This window comes from Columba livia, chromosome Z (assembly GCF_036013475.1).
Source record: "Columba livia isolate bColLiv1 breed racing homer chromosome Z, bColLiv1.pat.W.v2, whole genome shotgun sequence".
NCBI lineage: Eukaryota > Metazoa > Chordata > Aves > Columbiformes > Columbidae > Columba > Columba livia.
In genome coordinates, this window is record NC_088642.1 from 10,519,889 (window position 1) to 10,542,550 (window position 22,662).

General features: G+C 43.4%; 1 protein-coding gene across 13 annotated transcripts in view; it reads left to right on the top strand.

The window, feature by feature from the left end:
- LOC102097415 (protein unc-13 homolog B) overlaps window positions 1-22,366 on the top strand; it is a 222,988-nt gene extending 200,622 nt beyond the window's left edge. For 7 of the 13 annotated variants that reach the window (XM_065047131.1, XM_065047133.1, XM_065047137.1 and 4 more), the window contains 7 exons: window positions 6,003-6,059; window positions 11,225-11,305; window positions 12,286-12,433; window positions 15,203-15,259; window positions 17,868-17,960; window positions 19,080-19,239; window positions 20,388-22,366. In XM_065047131.1, the coding sequence (XP_064903203.1) occupies window positions 6,003-6,059; window positions 11,225-11,305; window positions 12,286-12,433; window positions 15,203-15,259; window positions 17,868-17,960; window positions 19,080-19,239; window positions 20,388-20,673 (882 nt within the window). In that variant the 3' untranslated portion in view covers window positions 20,674-22,366. The remainder of the gene's footprint in view (window positions 1-6,002; window positions 6,060-11,224; window positions 11,306-12,285; window positions 12,434-15,202; window positions 15,260-17,867; window positions 17,961-19,079; window positions 19,240-20,387) is intronic. The other 6 variants (XM_065047135.1, XM_065047139.1, XM_065047128.1 and 3 more) reach the window with 3 other exon arrangements.
- Window positions 22,367-22,662: the final 296 nt, after the last annotated feature.

Sequence of the window (22,662 nt, forward strand, 5' to 3'; positions counted from 1 at the left end):
TCAGCAGTTGCCTACATATTTTGAGTGGACTTCTTGGGTTGCAGTGTCTAGAGAAGTGATGCAAACCTGTATCTTCTATTAGGTGTTTCTTGCTGTGAGAGGGAAGGCCTCTTTGCCTCTGGCCTTGATGATGTGGACTTTAAACGAAACTGCTGAGATGTGGTGTGCTGTCATACCTACTAAGCATAAAATTAGCATGAGGTGTAAATTTGGTAAAGACTACCAACTCCAAGCTCAGATTTGGAGTAATCATTTCTGCTTGTCTTTTTAATTTATAAAGGATAACAAAAAAAATCTAAATTTAAGACCATCAAGCTTCTTTCTCTTGGTTGGATTGCTTTAAAAATAAGTCTTTGGGGACAGGTGCTAAATCAACATCTAAGAGCAGCATTAAGATGACCCTTCAGAATGGAATCAGTGAGATCAAGGACCTCAGAGAGAACCAGGAAAGAGCTGCTTGAAATTCATACTAGCCAGTTATGAATTTTAAAGGTGGAGTAAGAGAGTGGTTCAGTGCTTGTGTCATGATGAAGGCAGTAACTGTGATCAGCCAGTTCTTCCAACCTGCAGGATGCTGCTATAAGCCACTTTTGAGGGTTTTTTTTACAAAGAGTTTCTTGTTGCCATCACTTCAGTTTCAAATTGAGAAGCTCTTTTTGTGTAATGAAGCACACCCTCAGTTTTCTGAGACAATGCAAAATGTTCATAGCTGGATTTTCAGCTGTCTAGTCAGTTGTATCATAGTGAGGCGGCTGAACTAGTCCAAACTGGAGGAGAGTAGTTGTCTCAGAAAGGTGGTTGTGAACAATGTGAACAATGCAGTGGTTAAAATGGCCTTGTCCGGAGTCCTTGTCAACCTGTGGTGAGGCTGGATGGGCTACAGAGGCAAAGAGCTGCTTCCACTCTCCCCTGCGATATAGTGATTTATTCTGTCACCACCCAGGGTTCATCATACTAGCAGTGAAGAATGGCAGGGCAAGGCAAAACTGAAGCCGGGCAGTGTGGGCAGAAGCAGTGCTTCCCCTTGGCTGTTCTCCTTCTGTGCCATGCACCTCTTATCTAATTTTTCTTTGTCTTAAAAGAAGGCACATCAGACTCAGAAACAGGCCCAGGTACAGTAACTCACTGTCCTCCCTGTCCTCAACAACAGAAAGCCCTAGTGCAGCCTCTGTGTGTTTGAAGGACCACTGGATGAGGGTTTCTGTCCTAAAACTTCTCTACAGTCCTTAAAGGAGGGTTATGCATGGTAGAAAATAATCCATTTTATGGAATATTTTCTCTCCTTTCTGTGAACTTGCCAGAGGTGCAGAAGCGGTTTAATGGAAAGCATGTAGAAGGTTCTCAACTGGCTGCGGTGTGTCTCATTTGTCGCCTGCATGACCTTGTCAGTGCACAGTGCTTTAATGCCTGTTATTCTCCGGACAGATCTATTTCACTGAAATCAGCTAAGCCTGTATCACACAGGGAAGAAAATCTGAGCTCTGCGCTTCAGTTCCCTGCTGCTCCTGGAAGATTTTGTGTAGGGTGGGACTCAGGTGAGAAAGGAAGTCCATGAAGGATGCAATGGGGACAGGGCAGTTCTACAGCCCCTGACAGCCTGAACTGCCTTATAATGCCTTTCAGACAATTGGCCTCTGCCTCTCTGAGCACTGACTGCTCATAGACTTGGAGATTAGTAGCAACATGATCTCCAGTAACTCACCAAGCAGTGCACACCTCACTAGCTTTGAGTAACGATCAGCATTTAATTAGACACTGTCTTCTCTTGGATGAGTGGATATGCAAACACAGCTCTCTTGGAGTCCTTATTTTGGGGTTCAGTGCACAATGCTTGGGGATATTAATGGATTAGTTATACATTTCTTTCTCCCTCACTGCCTAGGATGAAACTATATCATGCCATTGGTGGCTAGTCAGGTCAATGAAGAGCTGCGTAATTTACACAGTCTGGAGCCTCTCCGTTATTTATTTCACAAGGAGTGATGCAGCCGTCCATGTGAGGCTCTATTTGTGCTTGCTCCTACTGTGCTTTTTTTTTTCCTACTCATCCGATTTCTCTTCACTAAATGAGAACATGGTCCAGGATAAGGAGAAAAATGTTCTTCGAGCTGCAGACAGGTTTTACACGTGACTTCCAAACAGGCTGTTCATCAGGCTCGTCTGCCAGCCACACCGCTCCGGGAGCTGTTCTGTGGTGGAACAGTGTGTGGCTTTAAGAGGTTTTCTGAAACCTTTCTTAACTTGTGTTAGTTTAAATGAATCCTCTCCCTTGTGCTAGCCAGGAGCGAAAAAGTCCAAGGCTGCCACTGTGATGTGGAGAAAAAGCTTTACTAGCCTTGAATGAAGTGATGGTCTGTGAATTGCACGTATGCCCAGATCCCTGTAAAGAAAGGAAATTGTTTTGCCTTTTTCATCCTCAACTTCAAGACTGTCTTCTCACTGGTAAATTCACCACAACAACCAAAATATAGGCTAATTTTCAATGGGTGCTAACAAACATATCCTGATGATGAAGTTTTAAAAATGAGCTTAAATGCTGCTAATAAATGATCAGTTCTCATTGAAAGTAAAAATTTAAAAAAAAAAGGGGGCCGGGCCAAAGGAATGTACAATACCAGATAAAACTTCCTTGCACTGGTATGTCTCAGAAAAATAAGCCTGAGTAATAATATGCTTTCCAAAAAAGGACTGGGATTCAAAAGACTTGCAGTAGGCTTTTGTTTGCTAACTTTGTCAACCGAGCGATAGGACAGTTAAGCTGTGAGAGTTTGAACCTCTTCACATATAAATCAGTGCATTTCTGTTGGCTTCTAGCAATTAGACTTGAGTCAGCTGATGATCCTTTTACTGAGGGGAAAAAAGCAGTCATACCATTAACAAGGAATTTAGAAGGAATTTAAAATATTTGTGTTATGGACTATAGATGTCTTCCTTGTTTCCAAAAAAATTAGGAAGGTAAAACTAATTTCATGAAAACCAGCACTGGGGTCTGTCCTCTTGCCATCTACATTTGCCACAGAGCTAGGCAGAAACTATTCATAATAAGGACCTACTATTTCCACATCTTCCATCCTTGATGTTTTAATCAGATCCGTTGTGGGTGGCTTTTCTCAAAACTACATGATATTTAAGTTCAGTTGTTTTCATTCCCCGGAGGCGCACCTGGAATAAGTGCTATCCGTAGGGCTGTATGATGTTTTTCATGAATAAATAACTTTTATGAGGAGTTACAGCATCTTGTTTACAAGAATGCCATTTGGCAGAGGAAGGAAGTGCCCAGATTTTCATTAGATGTTACCAGCATTGATGATAAACTCAACGTAACAGTGAAATTACTTCTCCTTGCAGACACATTGACAGAGATTGGCATTGATGGATGAGGATTTTCTTAGTGGGCAAGAACTGAGGAGCAGTTATCTGAGCAGCTTTGTTCCTTGAAGCGTATCAAGCCACTGGGTATTGCTCAGTGTTACTGACCTGCCCTCTTTAGAGTCCTGCGGCAGGGAGACTACGTGCCAAGATCAGTTAATGTTGTCACTCAAATGTGTATTTTTTTTTAAAAAAAGAAGTGTCCAATGAAGGCTGAAAATACTGGATCAAGAAATGTTCATGTTAGTGTGTTTTGAGACTACTTACTGATTTATTTATTTTATTTTTTTTAAATTCAGATTATAAAAATGTGGGGTTTTTTTTCTGCTTGGTCAACAGGCATGTAAACCTTAAGTTTCCAGAACCTTATTTATTTTTTTTTTTTTTAAATTCAGATTATAAAAATGTGGGGTTTTTTTTCTGCTTGGTCAACAGGCATGTAAACCTTAAGTTTCCAGAACCATTAGCCAAACAAACTTTATGACCAATTGTACAGAACAGCTGGCACATCTGTTGGGTACCAAGCGCTGGCTGAAGCTGTGTCCCCTTGGTGGATTATTTGGTGTGGCCCACAGTGAAATCTCTTTGTTGCTTCTGGTGTGCAGTCACGTTCAATCTCTCTCTGTGGAAATACAGAGAATTTTGTACTCTCCCAGTCAGATTTGTAGTCTAACGCTACTCATGGGATACTGACAGTGAGTGAAGCTTCCAGTCTTATGTCAGAAACTTTCCTTTACGGATGCATTGCCCTTGCCTGCGCTTTTTTCCCCCTCCAAGAGTTGTGAATTTAATCAATTATCAAGAGCTTCTGTTTAGCTGCAAGGTCAATAATGTTCATTCTGTATTGATTTGTATTCAACAAACATAAAAGGCTGAGGAGCAGTGAGGGTTAGGTGATGGTTACAAATAGAGCAAATCAAGAGGTCGTCTGTGATTTCAGGGCAGAGTCTTTCAGCGTGAACACATTTCTGAAGCTGCCAAAGCATAAGAAAAGGTACCTCATCTGAAAATTCACTTCTGCACTGCTCTTGTAATGGGCAGAGTGGTGGTGTCCAGTGTCCCTAGAGCGGGTCTGTCTTTCCAGTGTTAACAGCTGTAAACTGTTTACTTCTGTAAAAGGGCACCTGCTACCTCTAGCAACAGATACAAAGACCTGTGAGTGAGGCTGATGTTAAGAGTCTTCTCTGCAAATACATATGTAATACATGTTCCTGCTCCACAGAGTACTGACTTAAAAGGCAACAAATAAGCACATATCAAAGAAGGCAGCAAAGAAAACAAACTGAGTGGCATATGCAGGGGCAAAGGGCAATCTAATAATTCTGGTTTTACACCTTGCTTCATTACAGTTCAAAGGGTTTCGGGCTGGGGAGTGGTCGTGGCAGGTGTGGTTAAGTGAGAAGGTGAACAACTGTTAAGATGAGAAAGCTTCTAATGATCAGTTGCAATCAAGGAGAGGCAAAGATCATCTTTGAGAGGGCAGCTCTCCTGACATACCTGAGGCATTTCTGAGACATGTAATAGAGGGGAGGTTTAATTAGGGAAGAGGGGTCAACCATAGCTTTGTCTTGGCCGTAAAGCCCAAATCTGACTAGTTTGTGATGGCTGAAGTGGAGGGTAAAGTTTCGTGATATGGTAGATGCCCAATTCATAGCCAGAATTACAATAGGCTGGGGTTTTATTCCAAGTGGAGTAATAGGCAGTTGTGACTTTTTTAAAGAAAAAAGCAAAATTAGATGAATAAAAAGAAGCAGAGTGGAAGAAAAATTCCAGCACACCCCATGAAGCATCTCTAGGAGAAAAGACTGGAGAATTGTCTTGTTTGCATTTGGCTTTCTCATTAAATTTTGGACTTATGTCCCCAGGCAAAAGTAATATTACACAACAGACAAATGATGTGGTAGGGAAAAGGAAAAATATCTTTGTCATAACCACTGCAGAGAAAGTGTGTAAAAATCCATTATACTAGAGTGTAAGCGACTTGAAGCAAGACTTCTCATCACTGGGATTTGTCTTCCCTTTTTGTTACTTCATTGGTCATACAGCCTCAGTAAACCACTGTGGGGGAAGAAGAGCCATTTGCCAAACTTTCGACATGCGAAGGTGATGCTGTAGTATTCACTGGACTTTGTTTAGCTATCTCTCACACAAAAACTGCTCAGATCCAGTTTTCTTTCTTATCTGGTGTATGCTCACCCCCACCCTGCTGATTGGACTCTACTTGTATAGACAGCTTGTCGTCAGTTGTGTTATCTTTTGCTTTGGCCTATATTATGGTGTCTTTGTGAGTATTTAGACTTGAAATCTAAAGGAGCACTTGGAGACCAAGCCAGCGCACTGCCTTCACCCCCACACTGTGCAATCTGTTTGTTTAAATGGGTGGCTGCTGTAATCAAGGGTGAACCAGCTAGCAGAGCATTTGTGCTCTGAAATAGCTCTTGCAGTGGTATCTACGGAAATGCCAGGTTTTATATTGGGTAATAGACTGGCAAGGAGTCAAGTTGTTGTGGCTGGCCTTGGGATGGTTATATAAAGTTTTATCTGCAAACTGACTTGCTTGAAGGAAAAACATGCAAAGCTTGTTTATAATCTTTTTTTTTTCCCCCTCCTTTTCTAACTTCTTGCAATCATAGGGCACACAGTTGATTTTCAGTGCTGCTAAGGAACTGGGACACTTGTCAAAGTTGAAGGTATTGTTCTGCATGGCTTGTGTTAATGTCCATGTGTGTCAGCACAGAAGTGTAGTAGCACATAGCATGTCTTGTGCTTCCAGTGGTGTGTCGCTGAATGCAGTTGTAGAGAAATGTTTTTAAATGCATCAAATGTGCTTTTAAATGCATTCTGCTAACATTAGTATTGTGTTTAAATTAACTGTTAAATTTTACTGTAGTTTTAATCACCAAAGTAGTTTTTCCTCTTCTGCATATACAGTGATCCGTTTGGTATATCAATTTAAAATTAAAATAGTAGAGATCTTAGCATCTGGCCAGGTCCTCTTTACGCCCATCTATTAAAGGGAGTCCCTTATGTGGTCCTGATAATGAGATTCGGTAGGAAAGATGGTTGTGCTCACTATTGATGAATTATATGAACTGTTACAAAAATAACTTGCTTATGGAAGAGAGCCTGTGTCTGTAAATTCCTTCTGCGTGGGCTCTCTTTACAGGCAAGCTGGCATTTAGCATGAAGGCTATGTTGATGTGTTTTGACAGTGCATGACGTGACAGTGCATGACATGAGCATTACTAAGTGCACGCTGCCTCATCATAAGCCAATCAAGCATTAATTCGCTGGTCATGACGGGAATGGTATGAAAATAGTGATGCCTTACAACATTCAACTTGCACTATGCTGTGGTTTGACGTGTGCTACAAAACAGATACTGTGCAAGAGGAGGTCTAAATCTGAAGTATCACTGTGCACAAATTGCACTGCATGGAAGATGGAGCCGAATGTGAACTCTGTCTCAGAGCGTGATCGGGGAAATCTTCCCACAGCAAAGAGCATTCTTCTAAGTGATCAGTGCAATTTCAAAACGCATTCATCTTTTCTCATTATTGCTTCCTTTTGTATTGAGCACTTATTACAGCTGTCTTGGTATAATTATCTGTCATAGAATAGTTTGGGTTTGAAGGAACCTTCAAAGGTCACCTAGTCCAACCCCTCTGTCATGAGCAGGGACATCTTCAACTAGATCAGGTTGCTCAGAGCGCCATCCAGCCTGGCCTCGAATGTCTCCAGGGATGGGGCATCCACCACCTCTCTGGGCAACCTGGGCCCATATTTTACCACCCTCACTGTAAAAAATTTCTTCATGTCTAACCTGAATCACCCCTCTTTTGGTTTAAAACCATCACTCCTTGTTCTATTACAACAGGCCCTGCTGAAAAGTCTGTCCCAATCTTTCTTATAGGCCCATTTTAGGTACTGAAAGGCCACAGTAAGGTCTCCCTGGAGCCTTCTCTTCTCCATGCTGAACAACCCCAACTCTCTCAGCCTGTCCTCCCAACAGCTGTTCCAGCCCTCTGATCATTCCTGTGGCTCCTCTGGCCCCTCTCCAGCAGGTCCATGTGTGTCCTGTACTGAGGGCTCCAGAGCTGGACACAGGACTCCAGGTGGGGTCTCACCAGAGCGGAGCAGAGGCGCAGAATCACCTCCCTCCACCTGCTGGACACGCTCCTTGTGATGCAGCCCAAGATACCATTGGCATTCTGGGCTGTGAGTGCACTTTGCTGGCTCATGTCCGGTCTAGTTTCCCTTGGCGAGCAGGCACATTTTAGCAATCCTAATGAGTGATCTAGACATGCAGGTGTGTGATTAGATGCACACACTTTTCTCCAGCCACATTTTGAGGCTGTTATGTAGCAGTGAGCAGTGACATAACATAAACCCTCAGCTGTGGTTCCCCAGTGTAATAGCTGTCACTTGTGCTGGGGGATGGCCCTTTGCACTCCCACAGCCATCCTGTCCTCCATGGTCACCTGGTGGCTCCCGAGGGTTTCGATACCTCCACTGTGCTCTGCAATTACAACACTCCATGCCACTTCATGGGAGAAATGGGTGGAGCCAGCCTGGAAGGGTGGGAGCTGGACCACAGCCTCCAAATGTGACTCCATTTTCCTATTATATCCCCTTCCCTTTTCAAAAACAACATCTGTCTCCCAGCACTTGGAGGAAGAGAGGACATGCCTGCCATCTGTGTGCCATCCTGGTGTCAAAGGGGGAGAGCTCTGAATTTGCTCCATTTCTCCTCCCAGGCCAGAAGGACAAGTCTGTGCACAGACACCTGCGAGTTCCTGTGGCTTGCTTGTGTTTTCAGGCATAGTCGGTGACACTCACTGTTATCTTCTACTTCCTCCATATTTTCTCATTACTGGAATTTCTTAATATATATGTATAAGGTGCCTTTTGGCGGGAGTGAGCTGGAAGCTTTGCCTGTTTCCATTCGCACGGGTGAGATGAAGGCCCTCAGCAGCAGCCTGTTGTTAGTTCAGTTACTGTAAACCTTAACTTCGGTAACTCTGGACTGCATTTTTAGAAATGCATGTAATCATGTAAATCAGGCAAACCTGGGTGTGTGTTTGAGGTTTTATTTGCATATCCACATATAGGACTACAGCAGCACAGGTACACAGGATTCTACGTGTGGCAAGAGAACCGTACAAAAGTGTGAAAGCGCTCTGCCACCTGAATTCTGAAGACCTTTTGTTCAGATAGATGGTGTGAATCAACACTGCATCCAAAAATTTCCAGAAGAGTAAAGATGTTACAAGAGTGTAAGTTTCTTGGGTCTATGTAAGCATCACAGATGTTTGTTGGGTTTTTTTTTTTTGTCCTTTTTTTTTTGTGGGCACGTAGAAGCTGATAGGGAAGGCGTGAGTACATGCCTCTTCAGATCACCTCTTCTATGTATTTTGCAGTTCCACTAAAAGCCTTGGAAAATTAAGCGTTGTCTTAAATAGAATAGAGGGAACAGAGTCCTAGTGAATCACATAACTCAGCTGAAAACTGAGACTGACAGACCTGACAAGCACAGGCTCTCATCCTGATGACAAGTCAATTTCACAGTGTATTTCATAATGCTCAGAAAACCAACCATAAAACTGGCACCCTGGTGCCACATATTTGCCTTCCATTTATTACCAAACTCTTTGCTTACTAGCCAGCAGCTGGAGCAGGGAGCAGCTGCCTCTTCTCCCTTGTGCTCCCCCAAGGGTAACCTGTGAAGAATACAAGGATGAGTATGAGAGACCGGGAAAAGAGGGTTTTTTTCTTTAACTTCTTCTACTTGATGTTGCATAATTACTTGATGTAAATATCTATGGCTTGCTGCTGGCTGGCAATCTGGGAGGTGCACAGTAGCACGCTGTGCAGTCCTGTATAGGAACAGTGTGGGATTTGCAGAAGGCAGGTGTGCAGGGGAATGGCAGCCGTGGGCTCCTCTGTGTGTAGGTGCAAGCATTACGAGTCCAGTCACTGGTTTATTTTTACATAATGTGTTGAAGTAAATGGCACTGGGAAGCTCTCTTAGAAAGCCGTGACACGGTGTTCTGCGTGGACACCAGTGGAGCGGCCACTCAGAGGAGGCTAAATGAACTCTTTAGGAGTTTAAAAGAAAAATCCTGAGCACCTGGTTTCCGTCACAGTGTGGGGAATCTGGCAGGCAGACCCAAGAAGTCATTTCAACAGACACGAAAGTCACTCTTGCCTTGGCGACACAGCTACCCTGACTAAATTGGCCTTTCCCGTGGACGTGGCCTTGGGCTCTGGCTGATTGTGCATTTAATCTGACTGTCAGACAGAGAAAGAATGTTTTACCCTCTGTGTACTGAAGTGTGAAGCCACATCATCTTCAACTGAATTACTCATGAAGAAGAGGGAGGAGAGCTATTGCTCCCCTCAGGACAGCTTGTCACAGCAGAAGATGCTTTGCAGCTTACAGGGTGCTGTGCCACCGCACGTTGCTTTGCAGACCAGGACCAGCCTGTGTCGGGGAAAGAGGCGACTTGATTCATGTCTCTAGTGCTCAAGAAAAGACAATACAGCCTTGTCAGAGGTACTGGTGACCGGAGAGGCATCTTCTGCATAGTTCAGTGCAGCACTGTGCAAAGGTGCTGTCTCGGTGTCTGTGGGGAGCGTGGCAGACCCCTGGCACTGCGCCAGTACCACAGTGAGCCCTGTCTCCATTGGGCAGAAGATGGATGGTGGTGGATAACGTGTGGGAGCAGCACTAGACAATGTGAATCACAGAATCGTTTTGGTTGGAAGAGACCCTTAAGATAACTGAGTCTGACCATAACCTAAATCTAGCACTAAACCATGTACCTAAGAGCATCATCTATACATGTTTTAAACGCTTCCAGGAATGGTGACTCCACCACAAAATCACCAGGCTGTGACATAGCTTATAAGCATGAAATGCAGACATGATGCTGCACATTAGGCATGCTTTACTCAAAGACAATTTAGTGAACATCTCCTGGAAAGTGTCTCTCATCAGAGGCTGTGTCATATTTAAGGTAGGGATAAGTAGCTTTTGCCTGATTTACCTGCGTCTGATGCACGAACACTTCAGCCTCCAGGCTGCAGCCAGCTGGCCTGACCCTCCAGCAGCTCAAACAGTTAGAATCTGGGTTTTATTTTCCCTGAGACCAAGATTAAGCATCAGAGAGAAAGAGCTTAGTGAAACAGGAAAGTGTGATACACCCTTGTAGTCAGGCAGGAGTCTAACAGGGATACATTCCCACGCAAGAAAGGGAATCCATTCCCAAGGGTACCCTGGTTCTTTGCTATTGAAGATGGTCAATCTTAATGGCAATGACTTCTTTTAGCAAAGGTATTTCCTAGAAAATGTTGCTTGTTTGTTTGTTTTTCTTCCTCTACAACAACAATATGATCAATAAAGGACCTTTGTAGATGGAAGAAAAAACAAAAACAAACCTACATCTAGTAACTTTGCCCAATATCTGCTTTTCAGAATTCCTTGTTTCAGGTGGTGTTTTGAGAGCGTTGTTGTGGCTGCTCTAGAATGACAGGGGTAGCAAGCAGACTCCTGTGAATCCTGTTTGGGTTTTCTGAGAGATAAACTGAGATTTTAAAAGGTCACTTACCTCTGTCCAGTTCCTTTCCTATTTCTCTCTTCTGTGCCTTCAAGAAACAGAGACAGTGGGTTTATTTTTAAGTTAAGCTGTAATAAGTGACTCTGAGAGACTCCATTAAGCGTTCCATAGACAGCTGAATAAATGCTGTGGCCATATTGACACAGCATGAATCCAGAGAAAGAGATGATACTGGGGACTCCCTTTCATTTAGTCTCTTACAGCTTGCTCATGTCAAATATAATGGTTGTTTGCAGGATCATATGGTGAGAGAAGAAACTAGGAGTCTCACTCCAAAGCAGTGTGCTGTTTTGGATCTGGCACTGGATACTATCAAAGTAAGTGATTCCTTTTCTGTCTCCTTCATCCCCTTGCTCCATCCCAAATAATCACAGACTGGTTTGGGTTGGAAGGGACCTCTGGAGATCATCCAGTCCAACCCACCTGCTAAAGCAGGTTCACCAGAGCAGATCACACAGGAATGTGTCCAGGTGGGTTTGAATGTCTCCAGAGAAGGAGACTCCACAGCCTCTCTGGGCAGCCTGTTCCAGGGCTCTGGCACCCTCCTCACATTCAGATGGAACCTCCAGTGCTTCAGTCTGTGCCTGCTGCTCCTCATCCTGTTGTTCAACACCACTGAAAAGAGTCTGATCCCATCCTCTTGGCACCCACCCTTGAGATATTTATAAACACTGATGATATCCCCTTCTCAGCTTCTCTTTTCTAGGCTGAACAGACCCAGCTCTCTCAGTCTCTCCTCATAAGAAAGATGCTCCAGACCCCTAAATCATCTTCATAGCTCCCTACTGGACTCCATCCAGTAATTCCTTGTCCTTCTTGAACTGGAGAGCCCAGAACTGGACACAGAACTCCAGATGTGGCCTCACCAGGGCAGAGTAAGGGGGGAAGGACAACCTCCCCTGACCTGTTGGTCACCCTTTTACTGATGCATCAAAGGAATAGTATTTGGGAGGATAGTGCCTGCCCCAGTTCAGGAGATAGTAGGAGTCTGTCAGTGCTGTTGCAACATTAAATGCACTAAGTGAGTGATACTGCCATGTCTGTGTAAACCCAAATAGCCTCAGGTGACTGGCGTGTGCTGGGAGCCAGCATGTTTGTATTTAAGTGCTTTTGAAGAGGAGAGTCATGAGCAGTTTGGTGCCAGTTGGTCTAAGAGCTGTATTTCCAGTACAGAAGCTATTTTGTTAATTTTTCCAGCTCTTTCCCATCCACACACACAATAGCCCATGAACGTTGTTCGCTGGTTGCAATTCTTTCTCAGTACTTTTCCTCTTCTGTTTTTTTTTTTTACTTTTAGCAATATTTCCATGCTGGTGGAAATGGTCTGAAGAAAACCTTCTTGGAGAAGAGTCCAGACCTGCAATCGCTTCGATATGCTCTTTCTCTCTACACTCAGACCACAGACACTCTCATAAAAACCTTTGTCCAGACTCAGACCGCTCAGGGTAAGACTCTTTTGTGTTGTTGGCAAAGTTGAATGGAGCTATCTGCTCTGTTGGTAATTGCTCTGTCTTGTACTGCCAGCTTGTAGAATGCTTTTGGCAGTAACATTTCTGGGAATGTGACAGTTCAGGCTTTTGAAACTGGGAAGGAGAGAAAGGAGGTTATTTCCCACTCAAAAGCTACATTTTGAGAGAGCAAAAATATGTGGAACATAAGTCTTGGGGTGTTTGTGGTCTCTTTTTTTCCTGCAATCCTCGTTCAACAGTCACGTTTCATGAATTAAAATGGGTAGTTGTCTTAAAAGGAGTGAAACTTGAAGGTACTGACACTTACACGGCGATGAGAGAGACCATTTCAGCAGGACACCACGCAGAAACGAGTCAGTGCCTGTGTCACCGGCCAGCTGCCAGCACCCCGTGCAAGCCTGGGGCTGATTGACAGCAGTGTGACGAGAGCCTGTAAAGGGAAAGATCTTGTAGGAGGGTGACAAGAGCACTGTTCTGTCTGCAGCCAGTAGCAGGGTATGTGCGAGCTAGATGATTTCAAATCACCACAACATATTAGTAAGCTGCTGGGATGTGTCACTGGATCTCTCTCGGCAAGGCACAATAGTGATGCTGTTTCATTGATTTGGAAGGGATAAATAGTTAATTGTCTCTGTCTTTCATTGATTTCATGCAAACATCTCCAGATTGTTGTAAAGAACAATTTGGTCTATAGTCAGGAAGCTTCACTGACTGACTGAGAATCTCACTAATCTCTGAGAGAGGGGATAGATGCTATTAGAGGTTAGATCAAACCTGAAACTGATGTTTTAAGTTTTCAGGCTGTTTAAATACAAGCCTTTGGTGTTGGGCTGCTGCATCTCAGCAGCAAAAGTCATACAACTCCATGGGGTGTCTTTGTGAGACCTTTTTCCTTTAATCCTTTCAAGCTCTATGAGAGCTGACGGTCCCTCAGACTGTATTCACAGTCAGAGTGAATCAGTCAGTCTCAACTGCATCAGTATATTGTCACACCGAGCCCTGAAATGAAGGGGATAGCACTCCCTAGTTAACACACCGTTTCCTCCTGCGCAAATGAGACAGCTTGATACTGAGATTCCCCAAACACTGCAGAAATCACCAAGAATTCTTGAGAAGAACAAAGTTATTTTTTAAAGTTTTAAACTGAAAAGTTGAAGGTAGCGTTGGGGGACTGAATCATCCATGCCTTTAGCAACATGATATATTCTTGCTTAGGTTGAAATATACTGCGTCATAAAATACACTGCGTTAAGAAAAGAGTCAGTACATGCATTTGAGAGCGTGGTCCTATAGCTGTGTCCCAGCAGAGCAACGATGACATCCAGTGGCCAGACAGGTCAAAGTCTGCTGCATCTGCAAGGGATTCCAGGGGCTTGGCTGTTGCTGTTGGAGTCATACAAACACTTTTTAATTGGGAACTTGTGTGTACAGTGTGTTTTCAATCTTTGCTGTTCTGTGGCAAATGTTTCCCATTATATATCTGCAACAGTTTCCCATTATATATCCAAAATACGAACTGAATCTATTTTTTTTTTTTAATGTGGGTGCTATTAAGTTGTTGTGATGAGCCAAGATATAAGGATGTGTGCGGCACTGCTGTTCTACACTCCATGCTACAGGCAGGAGTGTTTAAAATTAGAGGAAGAAAATGCTCCATTGAAGTTGTGAAGTGGCAAGTTTGAATGTGATATGAGGAAGGAGCTGCATGCGATGCATGATTAGATTGTCAGAGTCCACGGAGGGTTTGTTGTAAAATTCCACTGAGTCTGAGTGTTTTGGAGACACACAAAGAGAATTGAACATGATCTGAGAGGAGCAGGATATGTACAGTTGCCACAGAAGTGTGTGTGTTATTTTTTTTTTATTTATTTCTTTTTGAGAAGCTTAGAAATATTTAAGCTTTAATTTTAGGACATAACATGCACTTGTTTTGAGGTCATGGACTGTATCTCACAGCTGACTGATGACATTTATTTGTGTCTCATCTAAGCCACTTTAGGAGACAGGTACTGGACATGGTGGGCCACTGAGCTGGTCCAAATCAGCATCTTCTGCGTTTTGAGAGTTTTGGACCCTGTTTTGGGAATGCCACCTAATATTTGTAGGATCCATGATGGAATATGTCTGAGAAAGGCATGACTTGGTGCTGAGATTGGGGATAGTAAGGGGTATGGCTTGCATACACTTCTCAGTAGCCCTCGTTGATCGATTGGTTTGGAGATCTGCACATGCATTGGAGGGACAGGAGGGACAACACTGGTATTTACAGCCGACATCTGCTACCAGGGCACTCTGACTGATGTTTGCATAAGTCAAGCTTCCCACAACCCTACAGGAGGAAGCGGCTGCATGCACAGCTATTTAGATGCTGGCTGTTTGCCTTTCTTACTTTGCTGCTCAATGGTTGCATCTTCCATTTTGTGAGGTATCTATTGTGCTCATTTCCTTGCTGAGCAGGCTTCTATACCACTCTGCTGTTGAATGTTTGCTCTGTGAAGCTGGATCAGGGCTTGCAGTTTAGTTATGCCAGCACAAATTCTGTTCTTGTTTTAACCCACACAACCCTTTTCTTTCAGACAGCCTTGTTCTCCAAAGCCTGTGTTGGTATCTAAGAGGATATTTTTGTTTATTAAGAGCTAGAATATTTGTCTTGTATTTATTTAAGTGACACCGCTAATTGGATTGTAATTCACACTCTTCTCTCTTTATCTTGCTTGCTTCTTGCCTTTTGAATTCATGTCTCAGTGCATGATGGGAAAGGTATTAGGTTTACCGCTAATGAGGATGTTCTTCCTGATAAGGGTATGTTCAAGACTAATGTTGTTACCATAACAACATTAGCCAACTGCCTTGCTTTTGAAGCCACCTTGCCCATGCTCAGAAACCTTTTCCAGAGACCCGTTCCCCATAGCTCCCTGTAGACATGAGCTCGCACCGAATGCTTGCATCCCGCAGTCGGAGCCACGGGTTGTGCGGTGTAGAAGTCTGTCCCCTGCCTGAGAGCCTGTCCCCAGCCTTGAGATTGATTCACGGGGTGTGAAAGCTGTCTCAAAAACTGACTGTTTCTTGAGAGATGCTACAGACTTGTTCCCCGACCCTTTACCGTGGGCTATGTATGGCTCGTTTAAGTCCTAGACTTGCATGCGTATGGTCTGCTGAGATGGGCTACTGTAACACATGGTAATGTCTGATATGCATTCAAGGTTATGGCCAAGCTTGAAACATCTGGCTTGAAGGGGGGGTAGCTAAACATCTTGGTGCTCTGGAGAGCCCTAAAACATTAAGTCTTGTTCTGTTTCATCTCTCGATTTATTTTCTGCTGTACAAAGTCTTTTTGTTATCTTAGGAGAAATACGTCTGTAAAACGTTGCACAAGCTCTGTTCTGCAGTTTCACCTTCCAGTATCGCAATACCAATGAGACTTCTATGTCACTATTTAAATCTGCTTGTCACTAGATGTGCAAGTATGTGTATATATACAGTTATACATGATCAGAATATTTTTCACTGGCCATCTACAAAGTGGCATTTTTAGTTTCCGAACATTTAACTTAATAGAACAATATTTTTGTTTGAAAAGACAAGAATGAAGATAGAAAATATCTAAATTTTGTCTCCCTCAAAGGTGATGAGATGGTTCTGCTGTCCTTCCTCTAAAGCATCAGTGTCTCCTTTAAAACCTATTAATTGCACTGAAGATCAGTAAAATGAAGACCTGAGTGTTTGACAGCTGATGTTTTCGCTGATGTGGCTTAATAAAGTAGTTATGTGCTGTTGGTAAACTTGTCTGTTCCTATGGAAAATGCCAACAGTGTAAGTGACATATCCACACCATCAGGTGTGTCAGGTCAATAATTAAACCTACTGATTTTAAAAGTCTGTGCTTATGTACAGAAAAGAAGGCACACTGCCCTTCTAAGCAGGGAGAGAACAGTACATTCAGGATCACGTACGAATGTTACAGCCTAGGGGCTGTTTATTGTGCTCAGATCAAGAATGAGATTCTACCCTAAGATAATAATATGAGGTTCTCTTATGTTTGCTCAGATACTTTTACTTGTATATTAATGTGACTTTCACTGCCTATGGTTCTGTGCCATGTAATTCTCTTCAGAGATTGCACAGATTAGCTCTCAACCTCTTGGTTTTTAAATGTTAAATGTGTGTTTTTGCTGCCTGCAGACTGTTCTTGTGAAAGTTGACATGTTAGATCTACCTAACAAAATGTTTGTTTAATGATACCTTCACGCTCTTTATCTTGAATTTCAAACACGTCAATTCTTTCACTTATTTTTGTGCCTTAGCCCCAAAATTGACAAAATAACACTGCTGTTCGTAAGTACCCAATTACTCTGTAGGTATCTCAATTGCAACAGCATTGCTAATTGTCAACCTGAGATGAGACAGTTATCAAAAAGGAAGTAAAGTCAATCTGACTGTCTTATCAAAGACTTCATTTTCATTTTGCAAAGCAGTCTTTTTCTGTAATTTACATGACATCTTGACTTTCCTACCCAGAAAAATGTCATTTCCACATATTGCATAATAATTATGATTAAAAGTTAAGAAGTTGAAAACATCTTAGTACTCGAACTGTAAAGTTCATCTCCTTCTGTTAAAACACATTATCTTTTCCTCTGTGAAGCTACATCTTGTTTTCTCCCTGGCTAATTGATGAAGGGCAATAAGTATGCCAGTTGTGAGTGCTTCTCTCTCATCATTTTTGGTGCACAACAGTGAAGGGCTTCTCATTATCCTCCGGAGGGAAGGAGACAGGCAGTCAGGGTGACAACTTTTATCTGATGTACAACATGGAAAAAGCTTCTTGGAGGGTGAGACTACACTGTGGCTCAGTGCAAATCATTAGCGTCTTTGTATTTTTTTTTGGTTTTGTTTTTTGTTTGGTGTTTTGTTTGGGTTTTTTGGGTTGTGGTTTGTTTTGGGTTTGTTTGTTGGCTTTTGTTTTGGTTTTTTTGGTGGTGTTTCTTTCTTTTTTGTGTCCTCCCTTCTTCCCTGCACAGACAGGAATGCCGATGCCCACCACTGGAATGCCTGCGTGTGCACACAATAGCTTGGCAGGAATCTCTGAAAAATCCTTGCTGTCTGTGAGAATCTGTCGTCAAGTTTTAGATCTCTTAAATTCTTTTAAAATTCTTACCAGTATTCTCAACAGGATGCGAACTTTATGGTGGAGTGTAAAAAAAACACAACAAAGTTAGTGTTTATGCGTGTTGGGCATGCAAGCCTGATGTTATTTTGCATTGATGTTACATTACGGATGTTGACTGAAAAGCTGGCTATGGAAGGTGTACTGTGAAAACACTGTCATGCTGAGGCCATAAACCAAAGACGGGTGCCAATAAACTATAATTCATGTGTCCACGGGGGGGTGTCGATTTTCTTCCAACAGGCTCTGGTGTGGACGATCCTGTGGGTGAAGTGTCCATACAGATCGACCTGTACACCCACCCAGGGACTGGTGAACACAAGGTCACGGTGAAAGGTACGGCAAAGCACGCGATACCGCTCAGGCTCTGCGACTGTGTCGAGGCAAACCTCCAGTTGGCAGTCCTTATATCTCTGTGTTAGCTCATGGGACGTGAACCCAGAATTCTTCCCTCTGTTTCACATCAGGAACACGTAGAGAAACAGCTAACGAGCTCGTCCAGTCCAGACAGTGACACAGCGATGTGCAGTCCTGTTGTTTATTGGCAGTGGTACACAGAGTAAACAAAAAACGGATGATGGCTCTCACCAGGCGCCACAGTTCAGCCTGTGCTGCAGAGAACAGGGCAGCGTGACAGGGCCGCGTTGTGAAACTGCTCAGTGTAAACCGAGACATCACAGAGCCAGCAAGAGTTCAGAGGCTCCTCTCCTCCATCCCGAAGGCCACGTTGGTCCCTGAAGAGCTGCTCTGAAAATAACCATAGCAGTGATTCATCTCAGGCTTCCTCTTCCTCGGTCTCATTTGCTCATAGACAGCATATTTAACTACTTTAATTTCCTCTAAAGATATATACAAACAGCTCTTCAGGCCTCTCTTCCCTTGGCTAAATCTACACCGCAATACGAAAGCTGATTTTCAGAGCTATTTCCTGTGCTTTGGTCTGCTCCCTGCAGTGACCTGGGAGAATGAGAATTGAAGAGCTAATACTTCTGGGTTCTGGAACCACCCGCAGCTTATGGGCTTTGTTTGTCTTACCTGCAGTCTCATTTTCCTTTTCAACAGAGACCTTTATAGAGGTCCCCAAAATGTCCCCCCTTTTTTTCCCCTCATCCCACACATGACGTAGAGTTAAGCACTGAACTGGCAGGTCAGTCTGCCCAGAGACGCATGAGTACTGGTTTGGGGGTTTTTTTGCGCCAACTTCTCGACTATGCATATGGCAAAAACTAAGTGCTGTCCGAAACATTAAATTCCCTTTACAGAACTTAAGCTAGAGCGAAAAAGCATATCTTTGTGTTGCAAAGAAGTCCTGCTCACGTGTGTCAAGACACTCGCGTGCTCCGAGTTGGACTTTGTCCTCTGAAACCAGACAGTGATAGCAGAACGGAAAGGTGTCCAGAGCACTGTGAACAAATGAGTATTTACTGTAAAACAGGTTGTGACTCTCTTTTCCAGTTGTGGCAGCCAATGACCTGAAGTGGCAAACGTCCGGCATGTTCCGTCCATTTGTTGAAATCACCATGATCGGGCCCCATCAGAGTGACAAGAAGAGGAAGTTCACAACCAAGTCAAAGAGCAACAACTGGGCTCCCAAATACAATGAAACCTTTCACTTGTAAGTGTGAAAAATAGCCGGGAGGTCTGACACGGCAAGTGCAGATGCAGAAGAGACACCAACACCCTGCTCGGGGCCCACAAGAGTGTGGGAACCAGTGGCTTGGCCAAGTGTTTTGGGGTCTTGGCAGGAAAAGCTAGGTTATGGGAGCTTTTGCTGTGGGTGGGATGCTGAGGTCTGTTCTGTACCAGCAGTGTCCTTTGGCTACCTTCTGAAACACGTTTTGTCCTATCAACATATTTTACTATGCTCCATTGTTTTAATGAACTTTGCATCTTTTATTGATAGAGGCTAAAAGTTCCTTGCATGTTTGTAGTTATTTTAATCTTGATGTGTGCTTTTATTGCAACTTGACCTGTAGGACATGCTTTCTGAACTTGTTTCCAAGGAGACAGCCCTTGCAGCTGGTAGTGAGTTGCACTGCTGAAATTGCTGTCTTTCTCAACACCGAGTATTGATCTCTTCTTATTTGTCTTTCGTTATTACAAAGGCATCTTCCTTCTTGGAAGGCTCAACAAAGGGAGCTACAGACTAGTGCTCACCCAGCTGTGCAGTAAGAATGAAAGAAGATACAACCAGCAAAAGACTATAAATGTACTGGGGGAGAGGAACTGTCCGTGCAGTTCCTCTTTAGTGTGAAAAAAGGCAGGCTTTTCCTCTAAGTAAAGGGATTTTGTCCCTTTAAAAAATTACTTTAATTTTAGAAATATCAGAAAGGTTGGGGATGTATTTTTATTATCTTTTTCTTTAATGGAAGATTGTGAATCTTTAACAAAGACTTCATCTAATTAAAATATTCATTACTGAAATGTAGCAACCCTGAACAGAAGCAGAAATATTTAAAGTCATCTGAGTTGAAAACGTATTAGAATCTATTTAATATTCCCTGCTCCTCTTATTTGACAATTTAACACACACACACATGCAAAGGCAAGTTCATAAGTGTTTGTTTTTTTCAAGTAGCCAGGTTGTCTTTATCAGCTGTAAATGCCCATACACTGTAGGTTTTACTTTCCTCTCTCTGACCAGGGTTATCTGTAGAAAGGATTTTTCTGTGTCTCATCTACGGTCAGCTACTGACACCGTTATTTTGCAGAGGATTTTATACCTTCTGAGAAACTGCAAGTTAACCTCTGTGTGTTTTTCAGCATCCTGGGGAATGAGGACGGCCCCGACGCCTACGAGCTCCAAGTCTGCGTGAAGGATTACTGCTTTGCCCGGGAGGACCGGGTGCTGGGGATAGCAGTGATGCAGCTCAGAGACATCGCAGACAAAGGAAGCTGCGCTTGCTGGTGCCCCCTCGGGCGCAGGATTCACATGGATGAGACTGGACTTACAGTCCTGAGGATTCTCTCTCAAAGAACCAACGATGAAGTCGCTAAAGAATTTGTGAAGTTGAAATCCGAGTCCCGCTCCATGGAGGAGGGCACCTAAGCTCAGCTGTGTAATGTTCCCTTTCCTCTTCTGCCTTGTGCCAATATGTGCAAGTGTTCAACAATTCTCTTTTATTAATTACAACGTTTTTTTTTTCATATTGTCTTTGTGAGCTCCGATAGCGCACGTGTGCTGTACAGGAAACAAATCCATCAATCTGATGTGAATTATTTATTTTTTAGTAGCTGGGTAAGACACCATAGAGAACGAGACAGTCTCTTCTTATTTAAGATGCAAATTCTGCTTTGTGTATATAAATTATTTTATATTGGAGGCTGGATCTGCTGGGTTTTGTTGATATGCAGCACTGTGATTTTATCCTCTGAAGCTGGCAGGCGTTAAAAAGGTTCTACATAATCACCCTGTGATAAAAACACACAACTGTGTGGAAATTGGGAGAATAAGAATGATTTGGGGGTTTGGCAAAGCACAGTTGTCTCCCATTGAAACCCTGTACTGTGGAGCTGCCAGGCCATATTCTTGCACAGATTATACCAGTGTCCCAACGTGATCTGCAGACGCCGAACGTCTGCTCACGCAAGTTGCAGGTTGCTCTGAAGATGCACTCGGGATGGATGTCTGGCGCGGATGTGCTGCTGGGAGCATGGGCGAGAGCCGTGGGACAAGCGCAGAGGGGCCGGAGATCTCGTATCCAGGAGCTGCCCTGCTGCTCTAATTAGGTGGTGTGCCTCGGAGAATATGTTAATGAATCCCCATGTGCTGCTGAGAATCTGGCATCGCTGTGGGTGCCGTAAGCTGCCGAACTCCACCAGTCACGCTTTGGCTGCTGTGACCAGCACAGTAAGGAAGGGAACAACATTAGAGCCATGACAAATAGCATGGCTACTGTATACTTATTTTCCACTTCAGTAGTTTCTTTTTTTTTTAGCTTTTTGACATAGGATTGGATAATTTATTACTTGCAGGCTCTCTGTAGCATTTTGTTACCCTGGAGTAGCTGAGACTATTCCTCACTATGAACCCAGGCATGGTGGCTCACCTGGGAGGGAGCAAATCCTCCCCCCTGGGCAAGCGCTCGGTCTGGAGCGCTGGTCAAGGGGCAGCAGGTCCCGCCAGTTCTGATCACGAAGTCGCTCTTGGCCGTGCTGTGGTTGATCCTTGCCGATTGTCACTAATCTGTGATTTAATGATACCATTGAAAATATTTTTTGCACTGTCTTAAAGAAGCGTCCTGGTTTTGTTTTCTTGTGAAACAAAACGCTGTCCTGAGCAAAGTAGATTGCAGGGAGGTCAGAATTTCTGACTGAAAATTCATGAGCGGGAAGGTCTAGAGTAATGATTGCATCTGAGGTATGTTTGTTGGAGGGTCTTAATTCTTTTGGGGATATTTTTGCTATTTCCAGCTACCCTTCTACTCTGGAAAGTGCAGCTGGAACAAGCCAGTCCTTGCCCATAAAGTACTGTAATGCTGTCAATAAATTCAAGGACTGCATATTGAATGACTTTTTTTTTCTATTTTCTCTGACACTTGTATAGCTGTATGATACAACTCCTGTATTACATGGGCTTGCTCGTAACGTTCTGAGATGGCACATCTGCTTTGTTCTTGTCCATGGTGTATTATAGTAATGCTCTTCAAGACTCCACGCTCTTTGTCATGATTTTGAATCATTGTACGTGCCATTGTTATGAGAACTGTTAGTACAGTCTTTAATAAACTCTTTTAGCAGCATTCAGAGTTGTCTGTTGAAGTGCGACTCTAATTGGATTTGCTAAATCACGTAGGATGGAATCACTACTGCATCTTTGCAATTTACTCTTGTTTAGTATGTAGATATTTCCTTGGTGCTGTAGGTGCCCAGCAAGGGGTATGAGTCAGACAATTTCCCCCTCCTCCGTGGTTGCCTCTGTCTTTGACGTCTTTCCATGAAGTTCTTGGCTTCTGATAACACACAGAGACGTAATAACTTATTTTTTTCTCCCATTTGGCCTTTAAGTCAAGTTTTCAGTGTGTTCAGGTAGCCTTCT